The sequence below is a fragment of the Pristiophorus japonicus genome, chromosome 22, assembly GCF_044704955.1.
Source record: "Pristiophorus japonicus isolate sPriJap1 chromosome 22, sPriJap1.hap1, whole genome shotgun sequence".
NCBI lineage: Eukaryota > Metazoa > Chordata > Chondrichthyes > Pristiophoridae > Pristiophorus > Pristiophorus japonicus.
Genome location: NC_091998.1, coordinates 27,896,491 through 27,923,868, shown reverse-complemented (window position 1 = coordinate 27,923,868; position 27,378 = coordinate 27,896,491). Strand labels below are relative to the sequence as shown.

At 43.7% G+C, this 27,378-nt stretch overlaps 1 protein-coding gene across 2 annotated transcripts in view; it reads right to left on the bottom strand.

The window, feature by feature from the left end:
- The window catches only part of LOC139234924 (glutamate dehydrogenase, mitochondrial), a 108,040-nt gene that overhangs the window by 44,699 nt on the left and 35,963 nt on the right, over positions 1-27,378 (bottom strand). For both annotated transcript variants that reach the window (XM_070865825.1, XM_070865824.1), the window contains exons 2-5: positions 21,662-21,742; positions 20,548-20,603; positions 17,395-17,458; positions 4,933-5,027 (exon numbers count right to left, since the gene is read on the bottom strand). In XM_070865825.1, the coding sequence (XP_070721926.1) occupies positions 4,933-5,027; positions 17,395-17,458; positions 20,548-20,603; positions 21,662-21,742 (296 nt within the window). The remainder of the gene's footprint in view (positions 1-4,932; positions 5,028-17,394; positions 17,459-20,547; positions 20,604-21,661; positions 21,743-27,378) is intronic.

Below are 27,378 nucleotides of genomic sequence, written 5' to 3'. Positions count from 1 at the left end.
ACAGAGCTTGCAGTTAGTGTGTGAATTGTCCAGCAACTTCCGGCGAAGAGGAGAATCATCACAAGTTGCTGGACAATTTGCCGCTGGACGTTTGACTCACAAAAATAGAAGCTCGCCCCTCAACCTCTCCGTGAGTTTCACGAAATCGCTGCCTTTCCCTAATAATTTCCAATTAAACTTTTTGCAGAAAGTTAGGGCTGGTACTGAGCAGCTCAGGTATCTTTATAAATGAGGAGATTTATGTTTCTGCAGAAGCACTCAACCTCTCCGGCAGCCCAGAAAGGGAACAATTTAAACTGTTGCATCTCATTCCTACAGGTAGTAAGTAAATTGTTGAGATTTATTTTTAAAATTGAAATTTTTTTTTCCTTACTTTTACTTCAGTCTTTCTTTCCCTCTCCATTTCTCTTTCTGTACCTGATTAGAATCCAACTCACCCTATTTCCTTCTGTTGTTCCTTGGTTTTATTCACAATCCGCAAATCTCATTGGTTAAGGAGAAAGACTATTGGTCCCATCATTCACCAAGGTCCCAGGATGCCCTGTTGCTCTCGCTGTGCACTCGCACTTCGGATGAGGAAGCAGTCCAACGGTGCAGGAGTAGGCTATTTCAATCCCTTGAGCCTGTTCCACCATTCAATGAGATCGTAGCGGATCTGCATCCCAACTCCATCCACCCACCTTGGCCCCATATGGCTTAATACTTTTGGGACAGCAAAACTCTACTGATCTCAGATTTAAAATTAATTGAGCTAGAATGCTTTTTTTTTGAGAGAGTTCCACACTGTGAAAAAGTTTTCCCTAACTTCTCTCCTGAATGGCCTGGCTCTGATTTTAAGGTTACGTGTCCTTGACTCCCCCACGAGCAGAAATAGTTTCTCTCTAACTACCTTATCAATTTCTTTCAAAATCCTAAAATCTACAATCAAATATGTTTTGTACCATCGGTGCCAATAGACCGCTAAATCTCTTTGGACAGCCACTGTTCCTAGCTTTTTATCACTTTAAAAAAAAAACTGAGATATATCCTTTTTTGGTCCAAAATGGATGACCTCACAATTACCAATGGTGAAATCCATCTGTCACAGTTTTGCCCAGTCTCCATCAATCAACGGCTCGGTGTAATGTTATGCTCCTGTCTACAATACTTACTATGCCATCTTTGTGTCAGACAAACTTGGATATATGGCTTTCTATTGAGTTAACTAACTCATTAATAAAGTGAATAGGAGAGACTGGAACTAAGCTGATCCTCTGGTACAGAATTACTGCCAGAGCCAAGCATGTCCATACTGCTGGAGGGTGCTGTTGACCAGTCTGGCTCAATGATTTAACCTACAGACTGGGATTCTTCCCACTTAGCTCCAGCAAGCCAATGTCCCAATAGATAGGATAGCCTTAGCAGGACAAGCAGAGGGAAGTGTACATGACAAGTGCAGGTCAAGTGTATGGTTTGAATTGTTTAAACTCCAGCAGTTTTTAAAGAGGGCATGCAGTCAATATCAAGAAAATGTAAACTGCCAATATGGATCTCAGTTTGTTCTGGATAATCAAGTATAGCAACGGGCTTCCAGATATGTCAGACACTAACTGACGAACAAAATCATGGAGGGAGGGATGGAATCACTAACTTTGGGCAAGTAGAACTTGCAGGTCAAGGGAAGAAACAAGAAAGTTAAAGATAGCAAATAAATGTAGCCACAGTACATCAATACAAAAAAAAAGGGCTAAAAAAAATCTATGCTAAAGTAAAGAATACGATTAAATACCTTTACCTGATTAGAAGCATTGTGAACAAAATGCTCAAAGTGGATGCAAAAATAGCAGAAGGAAAAGCTGCTGCTACAGGAACCATAGAAACTTGGCTCACCCAATAAAAAGTGCAGCAAATTCAATATACAAGTTGTTCAGGAAAGACAGACTTCAGCAGGGCTAGCTTTGCAAGTTTAGGATAATTTGGAAGTTGAAATATGTCAGGAATAGGCCAAGACCAAGATCCGGTTTGAGCTAATGGCAAGGGGAGGGCAGAGTTACCACCCACTGTCACCCCCCTTTTGCCTTGCACCATCATCCCTTATGTTATTTAATGACTCCTGCCTTCCTTCCCATCACAGACTTTCTCTTTTATTCTTTCATTTCCTTGTCTCAGCACTTGCTTAAAAACAAAAGTTCTGACAAAAGGTCATCGACCTGAAACGTTAACTCTTTCTCCACAGATGTAGCCTGACCTGCTGACTATTTCCAGCATTTTCTCTCGTTTACAGATTTCCAGTATCTACAGTATTTTGCTTTTGTGAAAGAATGAACAACTGAGTTCTGCAACACTTAATAAAAGGGTATTATGAAGGACATGTACAGATAAAGTAATAATGGTCATCTTCCATCCACTTAGTATAAAATGGGAATGGCCTAATGGAAATGGAGACAGAATCTGTTAGAACATGATTACGATTTAAGGCTACTTATGGGCACAACGAGTTATGAGTCCCACAAGAGAGAACTTGCATCCTGACCTGCTTCTTGCAATATAGTTAAGACACCATGCATAATGTGGAAAAAGAATTTCCAGAGATAAGTGACTGTAATGATGTCAGCTGGCAATCAGTGCCAGTGAGTAACAAGTCAGATATATCATTTCAGGAAGGCAAATGTCAATGAGATGACAAAGTAAAAGAAACATAGTGGAGTGTATTGCTGAGAAATAGCTCGGTTGATGAAAAATAGTACAGGTTGGACCTCCGTTATCCAGCACCACCCCTCATCCGGAATGATTCTGGCCACCCTGACTAGGAGGTCACGCCGACACCCGTCCGGGGCACCGACCACCACCCCCTCGGCACAGGCCAGGTCCCGGTTAAGGGAGGTTCAACCTTACATTTTCAAAGCAATATTAAATATGCAAAGCAAGAACTTACCCAAGAAAAATAATCTATACAAATCTTACAATAAATTAGGTGGGGGGTGGGGGAGAAACTGTGGAACAAGTTAAAACTGGTTAAGTATATTAAAAAAAAAGAAAAGAAGAGGGGAAAGGGATCACTAAAGACGAGCCGAGCAAAATGTATTAGATATAATAAAACATTTTTTCCACCATCTGAACAGTAAAAGATTGGTTAGGGAAGAAGTCACAACTAAAGGATGAATGTGATTGGGTATTTGAAAAAATAATTTATTCAGAATTATCCTGAAGGCAGCCATTTGGTCCTTTGTGTTAGCTCAAGTCAACACCCACATTCAATTCGCTGTCCTTTCCTTATGAAAATATCAAATTCAAGTTTTAAATGTATTATGGATTCTGCTTTCGTGACAGGTTCTGGCTGGGGATTTCATGTCCTTGTGTAAAAAAAACCTCTCCTAGCCTTACCCTTTGTTGCTTTGGTGACAATCCAAAATCTATGACCTCTATTTACTGACTGGTGGAAATCTAATTAAACTGATCAAAAATCTCTGATGATTTTGAAATACCTCCATCAGATCTCCTCTTAACCTTCTCTGCTTTAATGAAGTGGGCCACAATTTCTCTAGTCTCTCCACATAACTAATGCCGCTCACTCCGTTTTATCAACTTTGTTAATCTCTATAATATCCTCCCGAAAATAGGGCGCCTAAAAATAGATGCATTATTTAACTGTGGGCTAACCAAGGATTTTGTTTTAAAAGTTAAAAAAAAATTAAACCAATTTAAGTTCAGGGTAATGAGCCAAATTAGAGTTAGTTACTTTCCTGGCAGAAAGACTCTAGATTGGGATGTATCCTACACACACACATGGTATTCACTGGCCAGGAAAATACTGATTTACTAACCCAATTATTGGAGTATGATAAATAAACCAGACGAGTTTGGGGTTAACAAGGAGGAGGTACCAGATAGGTTAAAAAGACAAAGTGCTAACAAATTCCCAGTGAGAGATTATGGGGTAAATTTCAACCTTCACCACAAGCGAAAATCTGACCAAGCCATGTGCTTTGGAACCCGGCCGACTGAAAGCCGTGGAATGAAATTCAGACGGGTTCTTTAATGGGCGGCTGTTTGCTCCTTCAGATTACCATGTGTTGAAAACTGACCCCTATATCCAAGGCCGCTGAAGGGGACAAGGGGAAATTTGGGGGGGCACTGACCAAGGTTCCCATTAAGTAGATTGTGTAGCAGTCTCGAGCAGGTCACTCAGCAGCTTTTAAATGGAAAAACCGCACATGCATGGAAATTTGAATGGGCCACGCACCTCCCAAAATAATTGTCAACCTTGGCACTCACTACAGCGATGAAAGAAACATTGTGTGCTGGAGAGGTTCTACAAGACTGTAACCATAGTACCAACATTAAAACAGGGGTCAAATCTTACTCGCTCAACTGCAGGCCCATTAGCCAAACGTCAATAGCACAGTGTTCCCCAAACTGAGGCTCTCACCTCACCATGGAATTTAAAGTAAGGTATGGCAGCGGGCAAAAGTAGAAGCGGCATTGAAATGGTATGTTCAGTTTCAATTTGTGGCGCAGTGTGATATGGTACACTGCTCCCTGTAGGCCAATCATTGCTGGCTTCACAATATTAGGCCCTTTAATTCCAGGTAATTGTAACAAACTATTCAAGCATTGTGAAAATGAAGAATGTAAATGAATGGAAACGTTTATTACAATCGAGATAGTTTCAGGCTGTTGGATAAAAGTGACGACTATATCCAACTGATACTTTTTCTCCTCTATCCTCTTTTGCTCACCTTATGCCCTGTAATTTCCTGGCTGGATTTGAATCTCACATCAGAGTCTGGAAGTCAGAATTAGCCCATTGTAAAATCCATATCCACTTTATTAAGTAACCCTTTTGTCTTGTACAAATGAACATTTTCTAAAATGTAATCTAACTGCATTGATTCAGAAGCAGTGTGCCGAAAACCTCCTCTCCTCCCCATTCAATGTCCTTCATGCACTCACCTGGTGTCCCATTGTAGTGGCAAAAGTATCAGCAATCCAGGACATCTCTCGTTCACCTGTGCTCATGTCAGGGGCCGGCACATCAATACCAGGTCCTTGGAGGGCAAAAAAAAAAACTTTGATTGTTATATATGCAGAGTATAGATATACTCTCTGTGTAGTCACTGTATAGTTGCATAAGATGGAGACTTGTTTACCTGATGTACTATCAATAAGGTTTAGAGTGTGTGTGTGTGTGTATATATATATATTATATATGGCACCACTAGAGGGTGCAACTGGTGGAGACCGGGGTTTCCTGCCCTGGTGGCAGGGGCTGAATAAAAGGGGAGCCACCATGCAGCTGCCTCACTTGAGTTTGGAATAAAGGACCAAGGTCACTTCAGTACAACACATTGCCTCGTGGAGTCATTCATAAGTGCATTACAGATATAATACTGATCTTCCAAAAATTTTTTCTGTCTCGTGAATACACTGGTAACTATTACAATTAGAAACCACAACAGATGTATCCCAATCCTACGTCTTCACCGCCCACCCATACACCCTCCGCCCCCAAACTTATTTTCTCCTCTCCATCTGCAACAGCCACTCTATCCTCAGGCCAGCTGAGTGAATAGATAACCCAAATGACCGTTATACTCCTTCGACATGTGGAAGACCTGCCAGGATAGCATGAATAGCTCCGAAGTGCTCAGGGCGAGATAATCAGATAAATTCCAGTTCTTGGCTCATGCCCGACTGGAACTGTGTTGCAACTGGCCAATGCTAGTTTCTCATAGGGGCCTTACAGCTAGCAGAGAAACCTTCATCCAATCAGTCTGTGCTGGATTCAACTCATCACGCAAAATGAGAAAGGGCAATGTTCTAACTCAGCACTATCCAAATCTCATCAAAGTAGTCAACAGTTTATTAAATACATTCGAAAGATTGCACAATTTTTTCAAAAACAGAATGGAAATGATACGAAAGCAGGCTCCGGTTGACCAAGTAGATCCCTCGTGATAGACCACCTTGAATCAATACACACACCGTCTCCATTATATTACTCAGGAACCGTGCAATGATGAAACAGGACTTCCAAAGTATTTTTGCACAGATCGCTCATTTTGACACCGGTAATGGAGTGCCACTGTCTACATGAACTCAATGCCACAGAGCTGCATAAATCTCATTCTGCCCTACGCTCACTTCCCTATGTGAACTGCCTTAAATGGGAATGGGGAAATAAGAACAAAGTGGGGGACTCCTGTCTGGATGACCCCTGGTGGCCAGCAGTGTCCTAGGAACAGGCTGTGCACCTGCCTCCTTTGTGGGGCATTTTGGAACTCGGGGATCACTCAGCAACAGCAGGTGGTCTGAGACCAAGGGAGCAATGACAGGAGACTGTGCAGAGCAAGTGCTACCCGGGGGAGAGCGGCCACTGCCCGCAGACCAGATCACACCACTGTCAGCTCGGCCCCTCCGAACCCCAGAAGTGACAGTGCAAATTAATCCAGCCCTTTGGTATCCGCCAGCATTGCTCTCCGGCAGGAACCCAACAGCACCGAGGGCCCAGGGGCAGCACGGGCTAGCTCACATTGCGATATGTGCACACACTAGGTCCATGCAGCAGAGGAGGTCTCCAGTCATTCTGGTTTACCCTTGCCACTGGATAAAGGCCTAGCTGTGTCACGCCCGTGTGGTGGCTAATGTGCAACAGTCACCGCATGTTAAAATCCACGCACAGGCATCTTCCACCCATCGAGTCCAGGACTGGAATATCGGGTCCTCTATTGAAACATCTGTAAACTTTTGGTGTGGAAGCAAGTCATCCTTGTTCGAGGGACTGCCTATGATGACGAGAACTAGGGGTCTTAGTCTCAGGATAAGGGGTCACCCATTTAAGACAGAGATGAGGAGGAATTTCTTCTCGGAGGATCATGAATCTTTAGAATTCTCTACCCCAGAGCTGTGGAAGCCGAGTCATTGAATATATTCAAGGCTGAGAGAGAGAGAGAGAGAGAGAGAGAGAGAGAGAGAGAGAGAGAGAGAGATTCTTGAACTACAGGGGAGTCGAGGGTTATGGGGGAACAGGCAGGAAAGTGGAGTTGAGGCCAAGATCAGATCAGCCATGATCTTATTGAATGATGGAGCAGGCTCGAGGGACCGTATGGCCGACTCCTGCTCCTATTTTTCATGTTCTCCTTGGTTACAAAAGTTGTTAGGCAAAACAGAAAATGAGGGGACGTTATAGAAAAAACAGGCAACTCCCTGCACTTGCTTAAAGTTAAAGAGGCAACACTTTTAATTTCACACCATGCAGGTTTGCAGTTGAGGGAGTAGAAATTATAGTTTTATATGTACATATACACAGAAGGTGTGCACACAGGGAGTATAATGTTTTTAAGATTTGTTTTTGAGATACCACCATGGAAGCAATTAATGCCTATCTCTAGTTGCCTTGAGGGAATCATGAGTCACCCATTTAGTGTGGGCTGGAGTTACATGTGGAACAGACTGGGTGGGGGCAGCTGGTTCCCTTCCCTGAAGAATATCCATAACCATTCCAATTAATTTATTTTTTCTTGAGCCATGGTTGAATTTGAACTCATGACGTCTGTGTTGCTAGTCCAGTACCATAACTACTAGGCTACCATTTCTATACCTTGTATTATGCATAAAATATAAAACTACACACCTAGAATATTGTGCTCAGTTTTGGTCTCCTAATCTGAGGAAGGACATTCTTGCTATTGAGGGAGTGCAGCAAAGGTTCAGCAGACCGATTCCCAGGATGGCAGGACTGACATATGAGGAGAGATTGGATCAACTAGGATTGTATCCACTGGAGTTTAGAAGAATGAGAGGGGATCTCAAAGAAACATATAAAATTCTGACGGGATTGGACAGGTTAGAGGCAGGAAGAATGTTCCTGATGTTGGGGAAGTCCAGAACCAGGGGTCACAGTCTAAGGATAAGGGGTAAGCCATTTAGGACCGAGATGAGGAGAAACTTCTTCACTCAATGGTTAACCTGTGGAATTCTCTACTGCAGAAAGTTGTTGAGGCCAGTTCGTTAGATATATTCAAAAGGGAGCTAGATATGGCCCTTATGGCCAAAGGGATCAAGGGGTATGGAGAGAAAGCAGGAAAGGGGTACGGAGGTTGAATGATCAACCGTCATCTTATTGAATTGCGGTGCAGGCTCGAAGGGCCGACTAGCCTGCTCCTGCACCTAATTTCTATGTTTCTATGTTTCTACACACACAAATAGCAGGATCTGAAACATAAACTAACAATGGTTGGCAATTGCATCAAAATCCAACAGTAGAGGTGACTACTGCGATGAAGTGGAAAATTCTAATTTAACAGTTCTGTACAACTGTTACTGCAATCTTCAAAGACTTTGCGTCACTTCTGTTTTAATCAATAGGATTTAGCTCCGTTGGGAAGGGGATGGTGGGAAGTAGTGCAGAACCAAAACAAGTTGTGGGAACCGATCGATAATTCAAGCACAATGCCAGGCCAAGGCTTTAAAATCGATTGTTTTTATGTCAGCCAGGGCCTTGTGCCAAATTGGTATGCATCAAGTCCTGTTGCAAAGCACGCAAGTGGAAGTCAGGTAGGGAGGGTATGGAGCAAGCACCATTCTCGCTCAGTGGCCGAGTGGCTTGCAGAGATTCACGTCTGAAGACCCACCACTTAGGCAAGTTACTAGTGCGCTGTCTGCTCTGTGTAATCATACGCCAGTTAACCCAACACATTCAGGAATTGATTGAACAAATTTGGCAAAAGGGGATATTGCTGACAGGCAATGGAGACAGGTGCCCCTCCCTTTGACTCTATCACTGACTAAGGGAGCCCAATCGGAGCAACCAGTTAATTCTGATGAAGGCTCCAACACCTCGTCTGTGCACAACCTCAGAGAAATTTAAAACCCACAACAAGCAAAACAGTTGTGCATGAACAGTCAAAACAGCATTCCTTCATAAAGCCAGCTCACACCATAAAACCATTGTCAAAATCCTCCCACAGCCCAATAAATCACAGATTCCACTCAGTCTGTGCAGTTAGCTGCTTTTAGCCATAGCAGGACCTGTAATGGCCCCCAGCATGCTGGGTAATGGAAGGGAAAGAGACAAAGAAAGAAACATGTGTGAACACTGGGTCAGGACCAGGCTCGGCTATAATGGCTTCCACAGTGGAATTGCCATTCAAGGCAAAACATTTAGAATGGCCACTTGAATGAGTTACCAGGATGCTGCTAACACCCAGAAGACCCTAGCAAGCAAGGATTGGCAGCTTTAGCAGTTAATTGAGTGGGTGGGGGGAGGGCTGGTTGGAGGAAAGATAGAAAAAAAAAGGGGTGAAAATTGGTGCAAATGTAAGAGAGGCGTGGTTTCGCCCTCAATGTGCCCAAAATCCGGACGATCACTACTAGGGTTGCTTCCAAATACTAGCATAAATAACAAACTTTAGATAAGATAGACTGGAAAGAAGCTAAGCATAATTCAGTAATCTTTCTGTGGCCACTATTCCATCTCTAGACATTTAGCTCCTCACTCAGCTTACCATCAGGAGGACCAAAGTCATGGTTCAGTGCTTGCCACAAAGTCCATACCACATCCATCCACCTCCCTGCTCTTTCAGTAAGGTTCAATAAGATAGTGCGCAACCAGGGTACCCTGTACAACTTAAGCTGAACTCCAAATCCTATATCTTATTTCCACCTCTACAATATTACTTGCCTATACCACTACCATAGCCCTACCTCCATTAAAACCTGCACCTATGCTTTTATCAACTAGAGACTTAATTATCCCAATGCTCTCCTTGCTGAACTACCTTCAGCTATGCTCCATAAACTCCAACTTGTCCAAAATACAAAGGCTCATATCCTGTCCATTCCTACTCATGGAGGCTCCTCATCCCCGAACATATTCAATATAAAATCTTTGTCTTCAAATCCTTCTATGGTCACGCAATCATTTATACACCCTACCTCTACTCCTTTGGACTTACTCTCCCTTCCACACACCAACACCCGGGGGTCACGATTGGCTGGAAACTTAACTGGACTAGCCACAAATACTGTAGCTGCAAGAACAGGTCAGAAGCTGGGTATTCTACAGCATGTGTCACATCCCCCAACTCCCTCAGTCTTTCCACCATCTACAAGGTAAAAGTCAAGATTGTGATGGCATACTCTCCACTTGCCTGGATGGGTGCAGCTCCAACACAAGAAGCTTGACACCATCCAGGACCAAGCAACCTGTTTGATTGGCACCCCATCTACCACCTTAAACATTCACTCCCTCCACACCGTGGCTGCAGTGTACCATTTATAAGATGCACTGCAGCAACTCACCACTGCTTCTTCGACAGTACCTCGCAAACCCGTGACCTCTACCACCTAGAAGGACAAGGGCAGCAGGCGCATGGGAACATCACCTCCAACTCACACACCATTCTGACTTGGAAATATAATCGGCCATTCCTTCATTATTGCTGGCTCAAAATTCTGCCTGTCAGCACTGTGGGAGTACCTTCACCACATGGACTGCAGCTCACCATCACTTTTTCAAGCATGATTACTGGCCTTGCCAGTGACACCCACATCCCTTGTATGAATAAAAAACACACTAACGTTCAGAGTCTGGCCTCCTGGTGCATTTCACCCTTCCTCTGTTCCACTATCAGTGGCAGAGCTTTCAGCTGCTTAGGCTCTGCTCCCTGGAACTTGTTCTCAAAAAACACCTCCGTCCCTCTACCTCTATCTTCAAGCACTCCTCTTAAACTCTCCCTCAGTTGGTATTTTGTTCCTATTGCAATGACTAATAAGTGCATGTGGATGTTTGTTTAAACATTAACGAATTGCACAGAAATCACAACATATAAACAGGTTTACTCAGTCTGGGTTGTTTATCTTCCACGTGAGTAGTCCTACTCCCTTTATTCCCCTTTCAGTCAACCATCTACCAGTGTATATATATATATATATTTTTTGGAATTAATTCTCAGGATTTTGGGTTACGCTGGCAAGGCCGCATTTATTACCAATCCCTAGTTGTCCTGAGAAGGTGGTGGTGGGTCTTGTTTGGTTTGATGCAACTGAGTGGCTTGCTGGGCCACTTCAGTGGGCAGTTAAAAGTCAACCATGTTAGTGCGGGTCTGGAGTCACAAAGGCCAGACCGGGTAAGGGCAGCATGGGGCCGAAATTGTCCCTTTCCTTAAGGCCTCTTAATACTAGAAAGCAGCGGTCACGCTGCAAAATGCAACGACCCCCGACTTTTCGTGTAATGACTGCCATTATCAAAATCCCACTCCTGCAGTATCCCGCTCCCCCCTACTGCTGATCAGTGTTAAGTGCGTCATTACAGTGCGCACCACCGATCTGCCACCCCCACCCCCGAAATTCCACCTTGAAACTCTTCGGAGAAGTCCAGTCCTCGGAGAAGTTCAGTCCTCAGAGAGTCGGTGCGTTCTCCTGCCCCTAGCCTTGGCTGAAGTGCTTGCCGGTGTGTTCGAGTCGGTGTGTTCTCCTGCTCCTATCCCCGGCCGAGTGGCCTCCCACACCGGCCGGCCCGGCCCTCCGACTTCCCCGGTCAGGTAGGACTTGAGTTTTTAAAAATTTATTATTGATGGTTTTTATGCTTCTTTAATGTTGTTGTGAAGGTGTTTAGTGCTTTGCAAGGTCCTCTGTGCTTCCCTTACCCTCCTATCTCTGGCTACCTGCGCTGATTTCTTAACTCTCCGCAAGAGTGTTCTGTGTGGCCACAAACTATTTGTTGTCCAAACTTGGTTAAATGGCCAAAACAGGTGTAGGTGGCTGGCAACGTCCCCTTCTGAAAAAAAAATGAAACTAAATAAAATCCTAAGTAACTCACTTACATTGGCGCAAATTGAATGTGCAGAATGAGGATTTTTAAGATACTCCAGAAAAATCAAGTTGCTCCAAAAAAAACAGCAACTCCTGGGCACATTTGGGCCCAATGTGTATAGAAGTGTTTCCTAACTTCATTCCTGAAAATTCTGGCTCTAATTTTTAGACTCTGCCCCCTCGTCCTAGACTTCCCAACCAGCGGAAATAGTTTCTCTATCTTCGGGGAGATTGCGCAGTGGGGCAAGGCGCTAGTGAACGATCCCGTGCCCGTGGAACCTGCAGCAGGGAGAGAAGGCAAAAAGTAGAAAGAAATCGAAAGGCGACCTCACAGCCAAGGGGGTAAGTGATTGGTAAGTAGTTTTTCTTTTCCCGATTAGTAAGTAACCTTCAGCATTATTGTTGCCAAATTAAGTTAATCTAGGGGTTAAGTCATGACAGGAGAGCTCGCACACATGTTATGCTCCTTCTGTAATGTGAGAAGTCAGGGATGCTTCCAGTGTCCCCGACGACTATGCGGGAAGTGTATCCGGCTGCAGCTCCCGACAAACCGCATTGCGGCATTGGAGCTGCGAGTGGATTTACTCTGGAGTATCAACAATGCTGAGGACGACGTGAATAGCATGTTTAGTGAGTTGGTCTTACTGCAGGTAAAGGGTACACAGCCAGATAGGGAATGGGTGACCAACAGGAAGAGCAGTGCAAGGAAGGTAGTGCAGGGGTCCCCTGCGGTCATCCCCCTGCAAAACAGATACAACGCTTTGGGTACTGTTGGGAGAATGACTCATCAGGGGAGAGCAGCAGCAGCCGCCAAGTTCATGGCACCATGGGTGGCTCTGCTGCACAGGAGGGCAGGAAAAAGAGTGGGAGCGCTATAGTGGTAGGGGATTCATTGTAAGGGGAATAGACAGAAGTTTCTGTGGCCGCAACAGAGACTCCAGGATGGTATGTTGCCTCCCTGGTGCAAGGGTCAAGGATGTGTCTGAGCAGGTGCAGGGCATTTTCAAAAGGGAGGGTGAACAGCCAGTTATCGTGGTGCATATAGGTAAAAAAAACGGGATGAGGTCCTACGAGACGAATTTAGGGAGCTAGGAGCTAAATTAAAAAGTAGGACCTCAAAAGTAGTAATCTCAGGATTGCTATCAGTGCCACATGCTGGTCAGAGTAGGAATCACAGGAAAGCTCAGATGAATACGTAGCTTGAGGAGTGTTGCAGAAGGGAGGGATTCAAATTCCTGGGACATTGGAACCGGTTCTGGGGGAGGTGGGACCAGTATAAACCGGACGTCTGCACCAGGGCAGGACCGGAACCAATGTCCTCGGGGGAGTGTTTGCTAGAGGAGTTAAATAATATGGCAGGGGGATGGGAACCTATGCAGGGAGACAGAGGGAAGTAGAATGGGGGCTGAAGCAAGATAGAAAGAAGAAAATTTAAAAGTGGAGGGCAGAGAAACCCAAGGCAAAAAAGCAAAAAAGGGCCACATTACAGCAAAATTCTAAAGGAGCAAAGTGTGTTAGAAAGATATGCCTGAAGGCTCTGTGCCTCAATGCGAGGAGCATTCGGAATAAGATGGTCGAATTAACTGCGCAGATAGCAGTTGACGGTTATGATAAAATTGGCATCACGGAGACATGGCTCCAGGGTGACCAAGGATGGGAACTCAACATCCAGGGGTATTCAACATTTAGAAAGGACACACAAAGGAAAAGGGAGGCGGGATGGCATTGCTGGTTAAAGAGTAAATTAATGCAATAGTAAGGAAGGACATTAGCTTGGATGATGTGGAATCGGTATGGGTGGAGCTACGGAATACCAAAGGGCAGAAAACGATAGTGGGAGTTGTGTACAGCAGTAGTGAGGCTGGGGGACAGCAAACAAGAAATAAGGGATGTGTGCAATAAAGGTACAACAGTTATCATGGGTGACTTTAATCTACATATTGACTGGGCTAACCAAACTAGTAGCAATACGGTGGAGGAGGATTTCCTGGAGTGTATTAGGGATGGTTTTCCAGACCAATATGTCGAGGAACCAACTAGAGGGTTGGCCATCCTAGACTGGGTGATGTGTAATGAGGAAAGGACTAATTAACAATCTTGTTATGCGAGGCCCCTTGGGGAAGAGTGACCATAATATGGTAGAATTCTTTAAGATGGAGTGTGACACAGTTAATTCAGAAACTAGGGTCCTGAACTTAAGGAAAGATAACTTTGATGGTATGAGACGTGAATTGGCTAGAATTGACTGACAAAATGATACTTAAAGGATTGACAGTGGATAGGCAATGGCAAACATTTAAAGATCACATTGATGAACTTCAACAAGTGTACATCCCTGTCTGGAGTAAAAATAAAACGGGGAAGGTGGCTCAACCGTGGCTGACAAGGGAAATTAAGCATAGTGTTAAATCCAAGGAAGATGCATATAAATTGGCCAGAAAAAGCAGCAAACCTGAGAACTGGGAGAAATTTAGAATTCAGCAGAGGAGGACAAAGGGTTTAATTAAGAGGGGAAAAATAGAGTATGAGAGGAAGCTTGCCAGGAACATAAAACTGACTGCAAAAGCTTGTATAGATATGTGGAGAGAAAAAGATTAGTGAAGACAAACGTAGGTCCCTTGCGGATTCAGGTTAATTTATAATGGGGAATAAAGAAATGGCAGACCAATTGAATAAATACTTTGGTTCTGTCTTCACAAAGGAAGACATTAATAACCTTCCGGAAGTACTAGGGGACCGAGGGTCTAGTGAGAAGGAAGGATATCCTTATTAGGCAGGAAATTGTGTTATGGAAATTGATGGGATTGAAGGCCGATAAATCCCCGGGGCCTAATAGTCTGCATCCCAGAGTACTTATGGAAGTGGCCCTAGAAATAGTGAATGCATTGGTGATCATTTTCCAACAGTCTATCGACTCTGGATCAGTTCCTATGGACTGGAGGGTAGCTAATGTAACACCACTTTTTAAAAAAGGGAGGGAGAGAGAAAACAGGTATAACAGACCAGTTAGCCTGACATCAGTCGCAGGGAAATGTTGGAATCAATTATTATGAAATAGCAGCGCCTTTGGAAAGCAGTGACAGGATCGGTCCAAGTCAGCATGGATTTATGAAAGGGAAATCATGCTTGACCAATCTTCTGGAATTTTTTGAGGATGTAACTAGTAGAGTGGACAAGGGAGAACCAGTGAATGTGGTGTATTTGGACTTTCAAAAGGCTTTTGACAAGGTCCCACACAAGAGATTGGTGTGCAAAATTAAAGCACATGGTATTGGGGGTAATGTACTGACGTGGATAGAGAACTGGTTGGCAGACAGGAAGCAGAGAGCCGGGATAAACAGGTCCTTTTCAGAATGGCAGACAGTGACTAGTGCAGTGCTGCAGGGCTCAGTGCTGGGACCCCAGCTCTTTACAATATACATTAATGATTTGGATGAAGGAATTGAGTGTAATATCTCCAAGTTTGCAGATGACACTAAACTGGGTGGTGGTGTTGAGCTGTGAGGAGGACGCCAAGAGACTGCAGGGTGACTTGGACAGGTTAGGTGAGCGGGCAAATGCATGGCAGATGCAGTATAATGTGGATAAATGTGAGGTTATCCACTTTGGGGGCAAAAACACGAAGGCAGAATATCTGAATGGCGGCAGATTAGGAAAAGGGGAGGTGCATCGAGACCTGGGCGTCATGGTACATCAGTCATTGAAAGTTGGCATGCAGGTACAGCAGGCGGTGAAGGTGGCAATGGTATGTTGGCCTTCATAGATAGGGGATTTGAATATAGGAGCAGGGAGGTCTTACTGCAGTTGTACAGGGCCTTGGTGAGGCCTCACCTGGAATATTGTCTTCAGTTTTGGTCTCCGAATCTGAGGAAGGACGTTTTTGCTATTGAGGGAGTGCAGCGAAGGTTCACCAGACTGATTCCAGGGATGGCTGGACTGACATATAAAGGAGAGACTGGATCAACTGGACCTTTTATACACTGGAGTTTAGAAGGATGAGAGGGGATCTCATAGAAACATAAGATTCTGACGGGACTGGACAAGTTAGATGCGGGAAGAATGTTCTCGATGTTGGGGAAGTCCAGAACCAGGGGACACAGTCTTGGGATAAGGGGGTAGGCCATTTAGGACTGAGATGTGAAGAAACTTCTTCACTCAGTTGTAAACCTGTGGAATTCCTGCCGCAGAGAGTTGTTCATGCCAGTTCATTGGATACATTCAAGAGGGAGTTAGATATGACCCTTACGGCTAAGGGGATCAAGGGGTATGGAGAGAAAGCAGGAAAGGGGTACTGGGGGAATCATCAGCCATGATCTTATTGAATGGTGGTGCAGGCTCGAAGGGCCGAATGGCCTACTCCTGCACCTATTTTCTATGTTTCTATGTCTATAACATAACCACCACGCTACCGTACCCACATTCTTAACCAATTCTATAATGTTGACATGGTCGCTGCACCAATCACTAACTCTGATAATGTATTTCATGATCTCAACCCTCTGTGCAAAAATACAATTCCTCATACCCTCTATTCATTTCTCCTTTCTCTTGTGCAGGTACAGTATCTATATTTCCTTGTTCTCAACCACCGGATACAGTCAGTTCCTACCTACTTTGAACCATCCCTTCATAATTTTAAATAGCTCGCAAATCATCACTTAACCTCCCCTGTTCCAAGTTATCAGGTCTTTCTTTGTATTTGTATTTCCTCATTCCAGGCAGCAGTTCATCATCCCAATGTACCTGTGCTGTAGCCTCTCTATTGCCTCAACACCCTTCCTATAATGTGGAGCCCAAATCTGCACTCGTTATTCCAAATTGTGGTCTGACTAAGTTTTATATAGATTGACCATCGACTTTAATGTTCTATATCACTTGCCATAAAACCCAGTATTGTATCAGTTTTTTAAAAAAATCGTCATCTACTTGGGACACTGCTCTTAATATCGTGTTTACCTGAAGCTCCAAATCCCTCTGCTCTTACACATCACCCAGCTTTCTCCCAAATGTATAATTATGTTTTAAAACAAAATGTACCACTTCACGTTTACTGACACTCAATTCCATTTGCCATGTTTTTGCCTATTCCATTATTTATTATGTCTACTGATATAGTGTTGTTTGCAAATCTAAGACAACTCCCTCTAGCCCTATATCCCAAATCATTGATGTACACAGAACAGAAGCAGACCCAGAACAGAATCATGAGACGCACTGCTACCCATATCCAAACACTCTCCTGATAGATGCACCCGTATTGTAAGGTAAATGAAGCACTGCTGCTGCCTCTGGAGATACAGGTCCCTCTTTATTTTTCAGTCGGCTAAGTGACTTAGCCTGCCCATATGGGCCATCAGTACAACTTGCCACTTGCTCTCTATGCAGCTACCATTAGAAATACAGTGGTCAGAAAATGAAATTGTCAAGTATGACTCAAGTAAAACACATGCACAATTGTGTGTTTGTTGGTCTAGTTCTGTTCCAATGCAATCCAAAATATGAATGGGGCAGTTTCCAGTGCATAAATAGCTTTAGGAATATTACAGAACAGCCAGTAAGATTCACAGTAAAACAGCCTGGAAGAATTCTTCATAAACTTACCAATAAACCCTTTCTTTGCCAGCTCAATGGTAAATCTTCTTGTGATTTTTTCCAATTCCGAATCCTACAATATTGCAAAAACAGTCAGTACAAGACATACACTGGTAAGAACATAAGAAATGGGAGCAGGAGTAGGCCATACAGCCATTTGAGCCTGCTCCGCCATTCAATATCATGCAATGCAAAGCTCTATACGGACTGGAATAGAATTCCTTTTTTGTTTAGAAGTAGGATCTTTTCTAGGGTTCAAGCATTAACCAATAAAACTCCGTTCCTGACTTACGACACTGGATAAAAGCATTTCTCTTTGCTTAATTAACTAATTAAGTGTCAACTGAAAGTACTCCAATTTGCTAAGTGATCACAAACATGATACAAGCATCCCAAGATCAAATCCGGCTGCAAACCGAGAATTATAGAAAATATATCAATATGCTCTGGTATAGTAGTGTGGTGTGCTGAAAAGCATTTAGTGCTTAAAGAACAGATAATAAAAAGGAAAGTCATGAGAAATATAAAAATAATTAGAAAGACTCAGGAAATTAGCTCAAAGAAAAGAGGGCAATATAAAACAAAGCTTTCTGGAACATAAGAAATAGAGACACAAATTAGTATCAAAGAAAAGAAAGAATTTGTATTGATATAATGCCTTTCTTGACCTCAGGACATCCCAAAGTGCTTTACAGGCAAAGTACTTTTTGAAGTGTAGTCACTGTTGTAATGAAGGACACACGACAGCCAATTTGCACACAGCAATGTCCCACACACGGCAATGAGATAATGACCAGATAATGTGTTCATGATGTTGCTTCAAGGATAAATATTGACTAGGACACACAAGGACATAAGAAATAGGAGCAGGAGTAGGCCATTTGGCCACTTGAGCCTGCTCCACCATTCAATAAGATCATGACCGATCTGATCTTGGCTTCAACTCCACTTCGCTCCTCGCTCACCAGCTCTTTTTTGAAGTAATGCCATGGAATATTTTATGTCCAACTCAGAAGGCTGCCTAGATTTTGTGCTCAAGCCCTGGAACGGATCTTGAAACCACAACCTTCTGACTCAGAGGTAAAAGTTTTGCCACAGAGTCATGGCTTGACAGTTAGCCAAAGATTGGAACAGGGCTGTGTTTCAAGTTCAGGTCCTGCCGGAGACATTCACTGTGGTGAAGTACTGCTGATTACTTCAGTAAGCTGTCCAAGCATGTTGTGTTTAGGATTGTGCCCATACCATCTAATATCTAACTGTGATCGTGTAACCAAAACAGAAAATGTTTCACTTCTTCAGATGACTGATAGCACAGCTCCACAATTCTGAATTCCGTTTCAAAATGACAGCTTCCCTTTTGAGGAAGCGGTCGGAAAAATTTCCAATTCAATAAAAGGATGTTTCTGACAGTTTCCATCAGCCAAGGCTTAGGATCAGCTTCCAGTCAGAAAACAACCAGTGGTTGTGTACACGAGTGGCAGACTGATTATTCTAACATTACGTTATTTCTAATTAAAGGGATGGATCCATGTCAGCAAGGAGGCAGCGATGCTATTTTATAAAGCCTTTTATTTGCCCAAACCATTGAATCTTTGCTACACACAAATACGATTTGGAATTTGTGTTTCTTCGGGGGTAGGCAGGGGGTTAGAAAGAAAGAGGGAAAAGCAGAGGGAGAGAAAGGGAGAAGAGGAGTTTAGCAGGTGTGGAACACGTGATATTGCTTTAGGCTGATATATTATTTTATATTGAAATCTTAATAAGTACTACAGCATAGCAGTAAAATATTTTACTTGGTTGGAAGTCTGGGTCTTTCTGTAAGTTTTAAAGTCACTTCTTCCTTGAAGGGACAGCACAGGCTTCAAGTATCAGAGTACAAGGTAGCCTGAATTGGCAAATTGTCCCAATTATCACCACTCCTTGTACAATTAGGAAGGATATAGCTCAGTGTATATTATTACTGGACAGTTTACTTTAAATACTATTCTACAGTTAAACATAGTCCAATTTCTGCAGTCCATCTTCAAGAAATTGAATTAATTCCCCATTAAAAACAAATGGAACAGCAAGTGGCCTCAAGTGATCAAACATTGAGCAACCCTTGAGCACAGAGCCATTTCTCTCGCACTTTATTTGCCTTTCTGCTCCAACCTTGATATTCTCCTATTACTAGAGCGTAGGGCTGCTTTAGTTAGCGTAAATATGGACAATGGTACAATTAAGTTTCGAGAGGTTCTACTTAAGTTGCATTTGTCCCGATCTCAAGATGCATCATTTTCACTAACACAGCATCGCTAGAAAAAGCTACTCTGGTGCTGGAGGATTGCCTTCATTTTGTATCTGGCTTTACTCTCTTACTGCTGCTATGAACATGAGCAGCTCCAGCGGTGTTGAGAGAGAACTGCATGCGTGTTAATGATCTCCATATCTTTAATAGAGGTGTTACATAGAGGCGATACAGCTGTGTGCTCCATTCCCTATACCATGTCTGCAATAGGATTTAAGCCATGTGCATCATATCTATGCACCCCAGTGTGCCCCACTGCTGGAGCCCTATTGTCCCCAATATGTGCTGAAATAAAAACTTGGTTGCTGTTACATTACTAATATTAAAACACAAATAAAAAGTTTTGAAATGGAGATGTATATTTGAGGCCCCAATTATTATTTCCCCCCCCCCCCCATTTGCAATAGTTACTGACCAGGTTCTCCCAATATCTCCAGTGTGCAATGAAATAGACTTCATGCCAACAGGGCACTTAATCCATTTGCTCTTGGCTGTATGAACAGCCTACTCAAAAGCCACAACCATATCAGTAGCAGAAAACTACATCTTCCCAGCACGATTACAAACAAAGGTTGAAGTTAAATCATTTTTCCCCCCCAGCAGTGAGGGACAAAAAATGTGAACAGCTTTCTTTGCTGCTGACAATTTCGAAGTGTCAACGTTTTCAAGGGGCCAATTGGATCAAGCAGAATATAGTGGACAGAGAGACTGTGATAGAAGGGTAATCCTCAGCTTAGACTGCTTGCCAAATATTTCGATAAAGAAAGATTTGAAAGGAATTACCTGCTTGCTACTCAACCACACAAGCTGTATTTAGTCACACAGCAAGGAGCAAGTTAAACGGAAAATGAAAAAGTTGGCAGACAAATACTTACTGTGTAGTTCTTTGGGTTAATCTTCACTCCAGCTTTGGCACCTCCAAATGGCACATCTAGAACACAGGTGATAAGCAAAGAGGAGAAAATGGAGAAATTAGGTCACCTTTAGTGAAAAGAAGTTGTTTCTGGCTTAAACATATTGCTGCCGAGTCAAATAAAACGCCCCATTTTTCCAGTCCTTTTTTCTCCTCCTCCTCGCCCCACCAGCTACCTCTCCCCTCCCCCCCCCCCCCCCCCACCCCACCACGCCCAGATTGCAAGCTCCAAAACCATCGGCAATAGATGCCAAATATAACTTGGTGATCAGACAAAGCATTCTACTTCTACAAAACAATGGATCCCAGGCACAAGTAATTTAATCAATGTGAACTCACTACAGGGGACCAAGAAAAAAAAACCTAATAGATAGCAAATAATCCTTTGTACTTTTTAATTTGATTGAATTGTTAAATAGTGTGGTGCGCGCCATTATAAAGGCTTCCACTGCACAACCTATTCAGTGAATGCTTGCAATGGAATAAAGGGGAAGGAGAAAAATAACACCGTGATATAGACACATGGGAGAATCATAGGAGTCAGGGAACGAGACAATGGGTAGAAAGGACATGCATTGTGTGGTTAAAGGGCCCAAACTGTAGCAGTTCTAATCTGTTTTCAAAAAGGATTCTATGGCACTATGTCAAAGAGCAGGGGAGTTACCCTGGAGTCCTACCCAATATTTATCCCTCAATCAACATTTAAAAAACAGATCATCTGGTCATTATCACATTGCTGTGTGTGGGAGCTTGCTGTGTGCACATTGGCTGCTGCATTTCCTACATTACAACAGTGACTACACTTCAAAAAGTACTTCATTGGCTGTAAAGTGCTTTGGGACAACCGGTGGTCGTGAAAGGTACTATAGAAATGCATGACTCTTTTAATTGAGAGCAGAATTTCAAGTTTCTTCATCACACTTTCCCAGAATTTAAGTTTAGGGACGGTATCTAAACTTAATTCTTCAAATATAAAATGTGCGAGTGCGCGGTCACAATTCTCTGGACAAAGATGGAACTGTTCAATACACTTAAGTTCCAAAACAGAGGATCAGTAAACTTATTTCAGCACTTACCAACCACTGCACATTTGTAAGTCATCAGAGAGGCCAGGGCTTTCACTTCATCCACACAGACATCCATGCTGTAACGGATCCCTGTAATCAGGCACAGAAACTCAAATTACTAGAGTACAATCACAACAGCACACAGGAAACTGAAAAATTTTAAGGACTATATACAGAAATCTTTTGAAGAGTCGGTCAGAGGTCACCTTTAGGGACATTGATAGCTGCTTTTTTTAAGGGTTTTCTTAATTACCGGTTATGAAAGGTAACCAATTATCTCAACTAATCTCACTTTCTAACTCCCTCTCAATTTCCACCCACCTCCCCCCATGGGGAAGAACCATGGGATGCAAGAGATTTTATGAGGTCATTGGGTTGTGATGTTTAATTAGAGAATACTGCAATTTAAAACCTTAATTATGGGAACTCCCCAAATTCTCTTACGCCCCCACAAAAATGCATAATGACTGAACAAGCTAGTGCAATCCCAGCCTACACGGAGGCCAAATGAACAACATGGCTTTCAATGCTACTAAACTTAAAATATCAACTCTCTTCGTTCCAAATTTTCCGTTTCAAAGAGTTGCCTTAAGTCAATGTTCAAGATTTACAATTATCTCTAGTCAGAACGCAATCCATAATGGTGAGAAATTACAATTGCCTTTGAGGGGAAAGACCAAAGGATTTAGGAGCATGGACTGAGGAGGCTTCAGGAGATTTAATAAGGAAAAAAGTACTCTACCTATGAAGGAGGCCAGACAAATTTAATATTCAGCTATTTCTCTTTTTTTTTTTAAATAGTTTTTACAAATACTGACCAAAGGCTGCAGATAGAGTGGAGCTAAAATTACAATACAAGGCCTACACTCGGGCAATAATCATGAAGATTCCTTTGGCGTTAACTTGCTCCAGCTGTTACTTTGGTGATGTGGTGAGTAGATGCAGATAAACGAGTTAAGTGCATGATAAAAATGGTACAGTTAGCAACAAAATGGGTGCATAATCCAAGGCAGCCTGTAGCTGCTTTTATTTGTTAACAACTTGTACTTACAGTGCCTTTAATGTAGTGAAACAGCCCAAGGCACCTCTCAGGAGAATGAGGAGATAAAATGTAGTTTGGGTCAGATTTTAGGACAATGGCATCTGTAAAATGGCTCCCATCACTTACACTACTAAATCTGACTAGAATGCCGGCAGAATATCGTGGGTCCAGTTTTATCCTGGGTCAGCGAGTCTGCTGCTGGAATAATTGCACCAGATTTGGTAGTGTGAACCCCTAGAGCAAGCTCAGACACTTGTGCCCTAAAATCTGAGTTAGACAAGCACTAATGTAAAAGCAGTTATGCACTGGTAGGATGCTGGCTACCAAACAGGAATTCCCATTTGGCAAAGACATAATGGGAGTTCCACTATCCAAGTAGAGTAAATTGGTGGACCAGTCACCCCAAGTCACAAATACTGGATTACTTTTATTTTATTTAAACAAGACATGGCTGTCAGAGGCAGTCACCACTCCTCATAAAACGTACAATTACATAATATATACAGCACATAAACTAGTCTGTGCTGGTGTTTATACTCCACACTTGTCACCTCCCATTCCATATTCCTCACCTCAGCCTTTCAGCAAATCTTTCTATTTCCTTTTCGCTCATGCACTCCTCTAGTTTCCTTTTGAAAGCATCCAAGCTATTTGCCTCAGACACTTGTGGTAGCAAGTTCCACATTCTCACCATTGAGTAAAGACATCTTATTCCTCCATTGGATTGATTAGTCACGATCTTGGATTTATGGCCCCTTGTTTTGGATTCTCTCAAGTGGAAACATTCTCTCCACACTTACCTTATCCAACCTGCTTATAAATTCTGAAGACCTCCATCAGGTCTCCTCCAAGTCTTCTATTTTCTAAAGAAAAAAGCTCCAACTGGATCAATCTTCCCGATAACTAATCTCAGTTCTGGTACCATCCTTAAGTCTTTTTTGCGTATTCCCCAATGCTTCTACGCCCTTTCTACAGTATATAGAGACCAGAACTGTGCACAGTTTAAGTGCGGCCTGACCAGGGTCCCATACAAGTTTAACAACTTTGCTACTTTTGAATTCTATACCCTGAGAAATAAATCCGAGGGTTTTGTTACCATCTTTAATTGCTTTGTTGTGAACCTTTCACTTCTGATGGCACCCAAGACCAACCCCGCCCTTGGCTAGTTCCATGGAACCCAGATACCTTCTGGTATTTTAACCAAGGGACCATTATTTACAGGTGAGCCCAGACAGCAAGTGCTGGCGGGCTAACCAAGCCTAACCCAGTACTGCCCTCATTCAACATACAAAAAGGAATCGCTGTATATTGATGAGTTGCAGAAACCTTGGGTAAATACCTTCCTTAATGTAGCAGTGCTATGACTAACTTCAGCTGCCCCACCATTGCCCCTATTGAGATCAGCACAGATCAGTGGGTCAAAACAGACCTAAATCTCTCTGGGTCTCAAATGCTGCCACTAAATGTAGTGCAATTCCTGGGCCTTAATCAGGTTGATGTCAGAACAGAAGGCACAACTGTACATGTACTAAAGCAGCTTTGCAATAACTACCCGGCTCTCCAGAAACTAACCGCAAGATTTTCATTATGTTCATTTCAGGTGGCTATGTGTGCCAACAAAGAACCAACCATTTAGACTATCAAAGACAAGGACATTCATTTGGATCAGGCGTCTCAGCAAACTATGCTGCAAAATCATCCGTTTCAAAGTATAAAACCCATTAACATTGAATAAATCCAATAGCATAACACTTAACTGCCAAACTAATTGCTGTTTTATTTGTTGAGGATGGGTGTCCATTTTCTTCCATCTACGCAGTAATTACAGGCGAAAGGGCAGATAGGCAACCTACTCTCAGCACTCGATCAGTGCCACTTTAAGGCAGCTGCCAACAAATGGACATGGAGATTCCCAGGCACAGTGGAATGTTGTTTTTAAAATGGAGATCCAATTGGTCACGTCTTTCCCCCTCCTATTCTCTACCACCTTCTCCCAAAAGGCCACTGGGAGCCACAGGACATGTGCTGCACGATTTGTGCAGGGAGGGGGGGGGGGGGGGGGAAAAGAGGGTGGTGTTTGAGCTATATGGCATTGAGTGCATTCCAAAGTAATGTACCTAGAATGGAGAACACAATTTTTTTTGGGGGGGGGGGGGGCACAGAGGAAAAAAAAAAGAGAAGGGAAACAAGCCGACCAAGTCTCACCTTTCTTTTGGGTCAACTATGTGTACAATACACATAGAAACCCAGCTCTGCCTCGAGCATTCTCCAAATCAAGCAACTGGGAAGGCTACAGTATCTGTAGGGTTTGTTTGCTTAATACAGAGCATGCACACATCATGCTGGCCCAAAGGGTTATATAAACTTGTAAATACCTTGTTTAACCACCAGAGGGCTCATCCCACAATCCCTTGGGAGCACCTATACATAAGGAGGCCTCACAGGCTGGAGAGGCACTCTGGAGACCTGTAATAAAGGACTACGGTCACACATTACTATGAGCTTACAGTATCTGGTTAGATTCTTTATTCAAGACGTAACAACTGGCGACGAGATACAGATGACGAACCCCACCACAACAATGCAGAGAACCGTGGGCATCCTGGAGAAATTTTCAGAGGGAGATGATTGGGAAACCTTTGTGGAGCGACTCGCCCAATACTTTGCGGCCAACAAGCTGGAAGGAGAAGCAAACGCTGCCAAACGAAGGGCAATCCTTCTCACCGTTTGCGGAGCATCAACGTATGGCCTCATGAAAAATCTGCTCGCTCCAGCGAAACCCACAGAGAAGTCATACGATGATTTGATCCGGGAGCATCTAAACCCATAGAAAAGTGTTCAGATGGCGAAATACCCATTCTACAGGTCTGAAGGCCAGGAAGTGGCGAGCTACGTCGCTGAGCTAAGGCACCTTGCAAGACATTGCGAATTTGAAGGACACTTGGAGCACATGCTCGGGGACTTTTTTGTACTTGGCATTGGCCATGAAGTAATACTTCGCAAACTTTTGCCTGTAGAGACCCAACCTTGAGTAAAGCCAGTGATAACCCAGGCGTTCATTACCACCAGTGACCATACCAAACAAATCTCTCAGTACGAGTGCTGCTGCAAGTACTGTGAACAAAGTAATGTTTTTAAATCATGCCTGCAGCTGCACGTCTGCAGATGTCTCAGAGTCCACAATCAAGGGTGGTGAATGCAAGGCCATTAACCCCTTGTTGGCGCTGCAGAGGTGATCATAGTTTCCATTCATGCCACTTCAAAGGATGTGTTTGCAAGGGCTGTGGAACAATGAGACACCTCCAACATATGTGCAGGTGAGCTGCAAACCCTGCTAATCCTGCAAACCAGCATGTTGCAGAGGACGACAGATCCATGGTGGATCACGACGAACCAGAGCCTCAGACTGAGGAGGCAGAGGTATATGGGGTGCACACATTTACCACAAAGTGTCCCCAGATAATGCTGAAGGTTGAATTAAATGGACTCCCGGTGTCAATGGAGCTGGACATGAGCGCGATCCAGTCTAATGAGCAAAAAGACTTTCGATAAATTGTGGTGCAGCAAGGCCTCGAGGCCAGTCCTGACTCCCATTCGTACTAAACTGAGAACGTACACAAAAGGAACTGATTCCCGTAAAGGTCTCCTATGATGGAGCAGTGCAGTTTACCACTCTGGGTGGTACCGGGCGATGGCCCCACGCTGTTCGGCAGGAACTGGCTGGGAAAGATACGCTAGAACTGGGACGACGTCAGAGCGCTCTCATCCGTCGACAACACTTCATGTGCCCAGGTCCTAAACAAGTTCCCCTCGCTGTTCAAACCGGGCATCGGGAAGTTACAAGGAGAAAAAGTGCAGATCCACTTGATTCCGGGGGCACGACCCATCCATCACAAGGCGAGAGCGGTACTGTACATGAGAGAGAGGGTAGAGATCGAGCTGGACCGGCTGCAACGAGAGGGCATCATTTCGCCGATCGAATTCAACGAGTGGGCCAGTCCGATTGTTCCGTCCTCAAGGACGACGGCACCATCACAAAGTAACTATCAATCGTTTCTCCCTGCAGGATCAGTACCAGCTACCAAAGGCAGACGACCTATTTGCGACGCTGGCGGGAGGAAAAACGTTCACGAAGCTGGACTTGACTTCGGCCTACGTGACACAGGAGCTGGAGGAACCATCGAAGGGCTTCACCTGCAAAGGTCTCCATTTACAACAGATGCCCGTTTGGCATTCGATCAGCCGCAGCGATATTCTAGATGAACATGGAAAGCTTACTGAAGTCAGCCCCGTGCACCGTGATCTTCCAGGATGACGTCTTGGTTACAGGTCAGGACACCGTCGAGCACCTGCAGAACCTGGAGGGAGGTTCTTAGTCAGCTTAAATCGTGTGGGGCTCAGGTTAAAACGTTCAAAGTGAGTTTTCCTGGCACCTGAGGTGGAGTTCCTGGGGAGAAGAATCGTGGCAGACAGCATCAGGCCCACTGATTCGAAAACGGAGGCAAGAACACACCGACACCACAGAAAGTGATGGAGCTGCGGTTGTTTCTAGGATTCCTGAACTAATTTGGTCACTTCTTACCGGGTCTTAGCACATTGTTAGAACCACTGCACGCTTTACTGCGTAAAGGAGATGAATGGGTATGGGGTAAAAGCCAAGAAAATGCCTTTGAGAAAGCTAGGA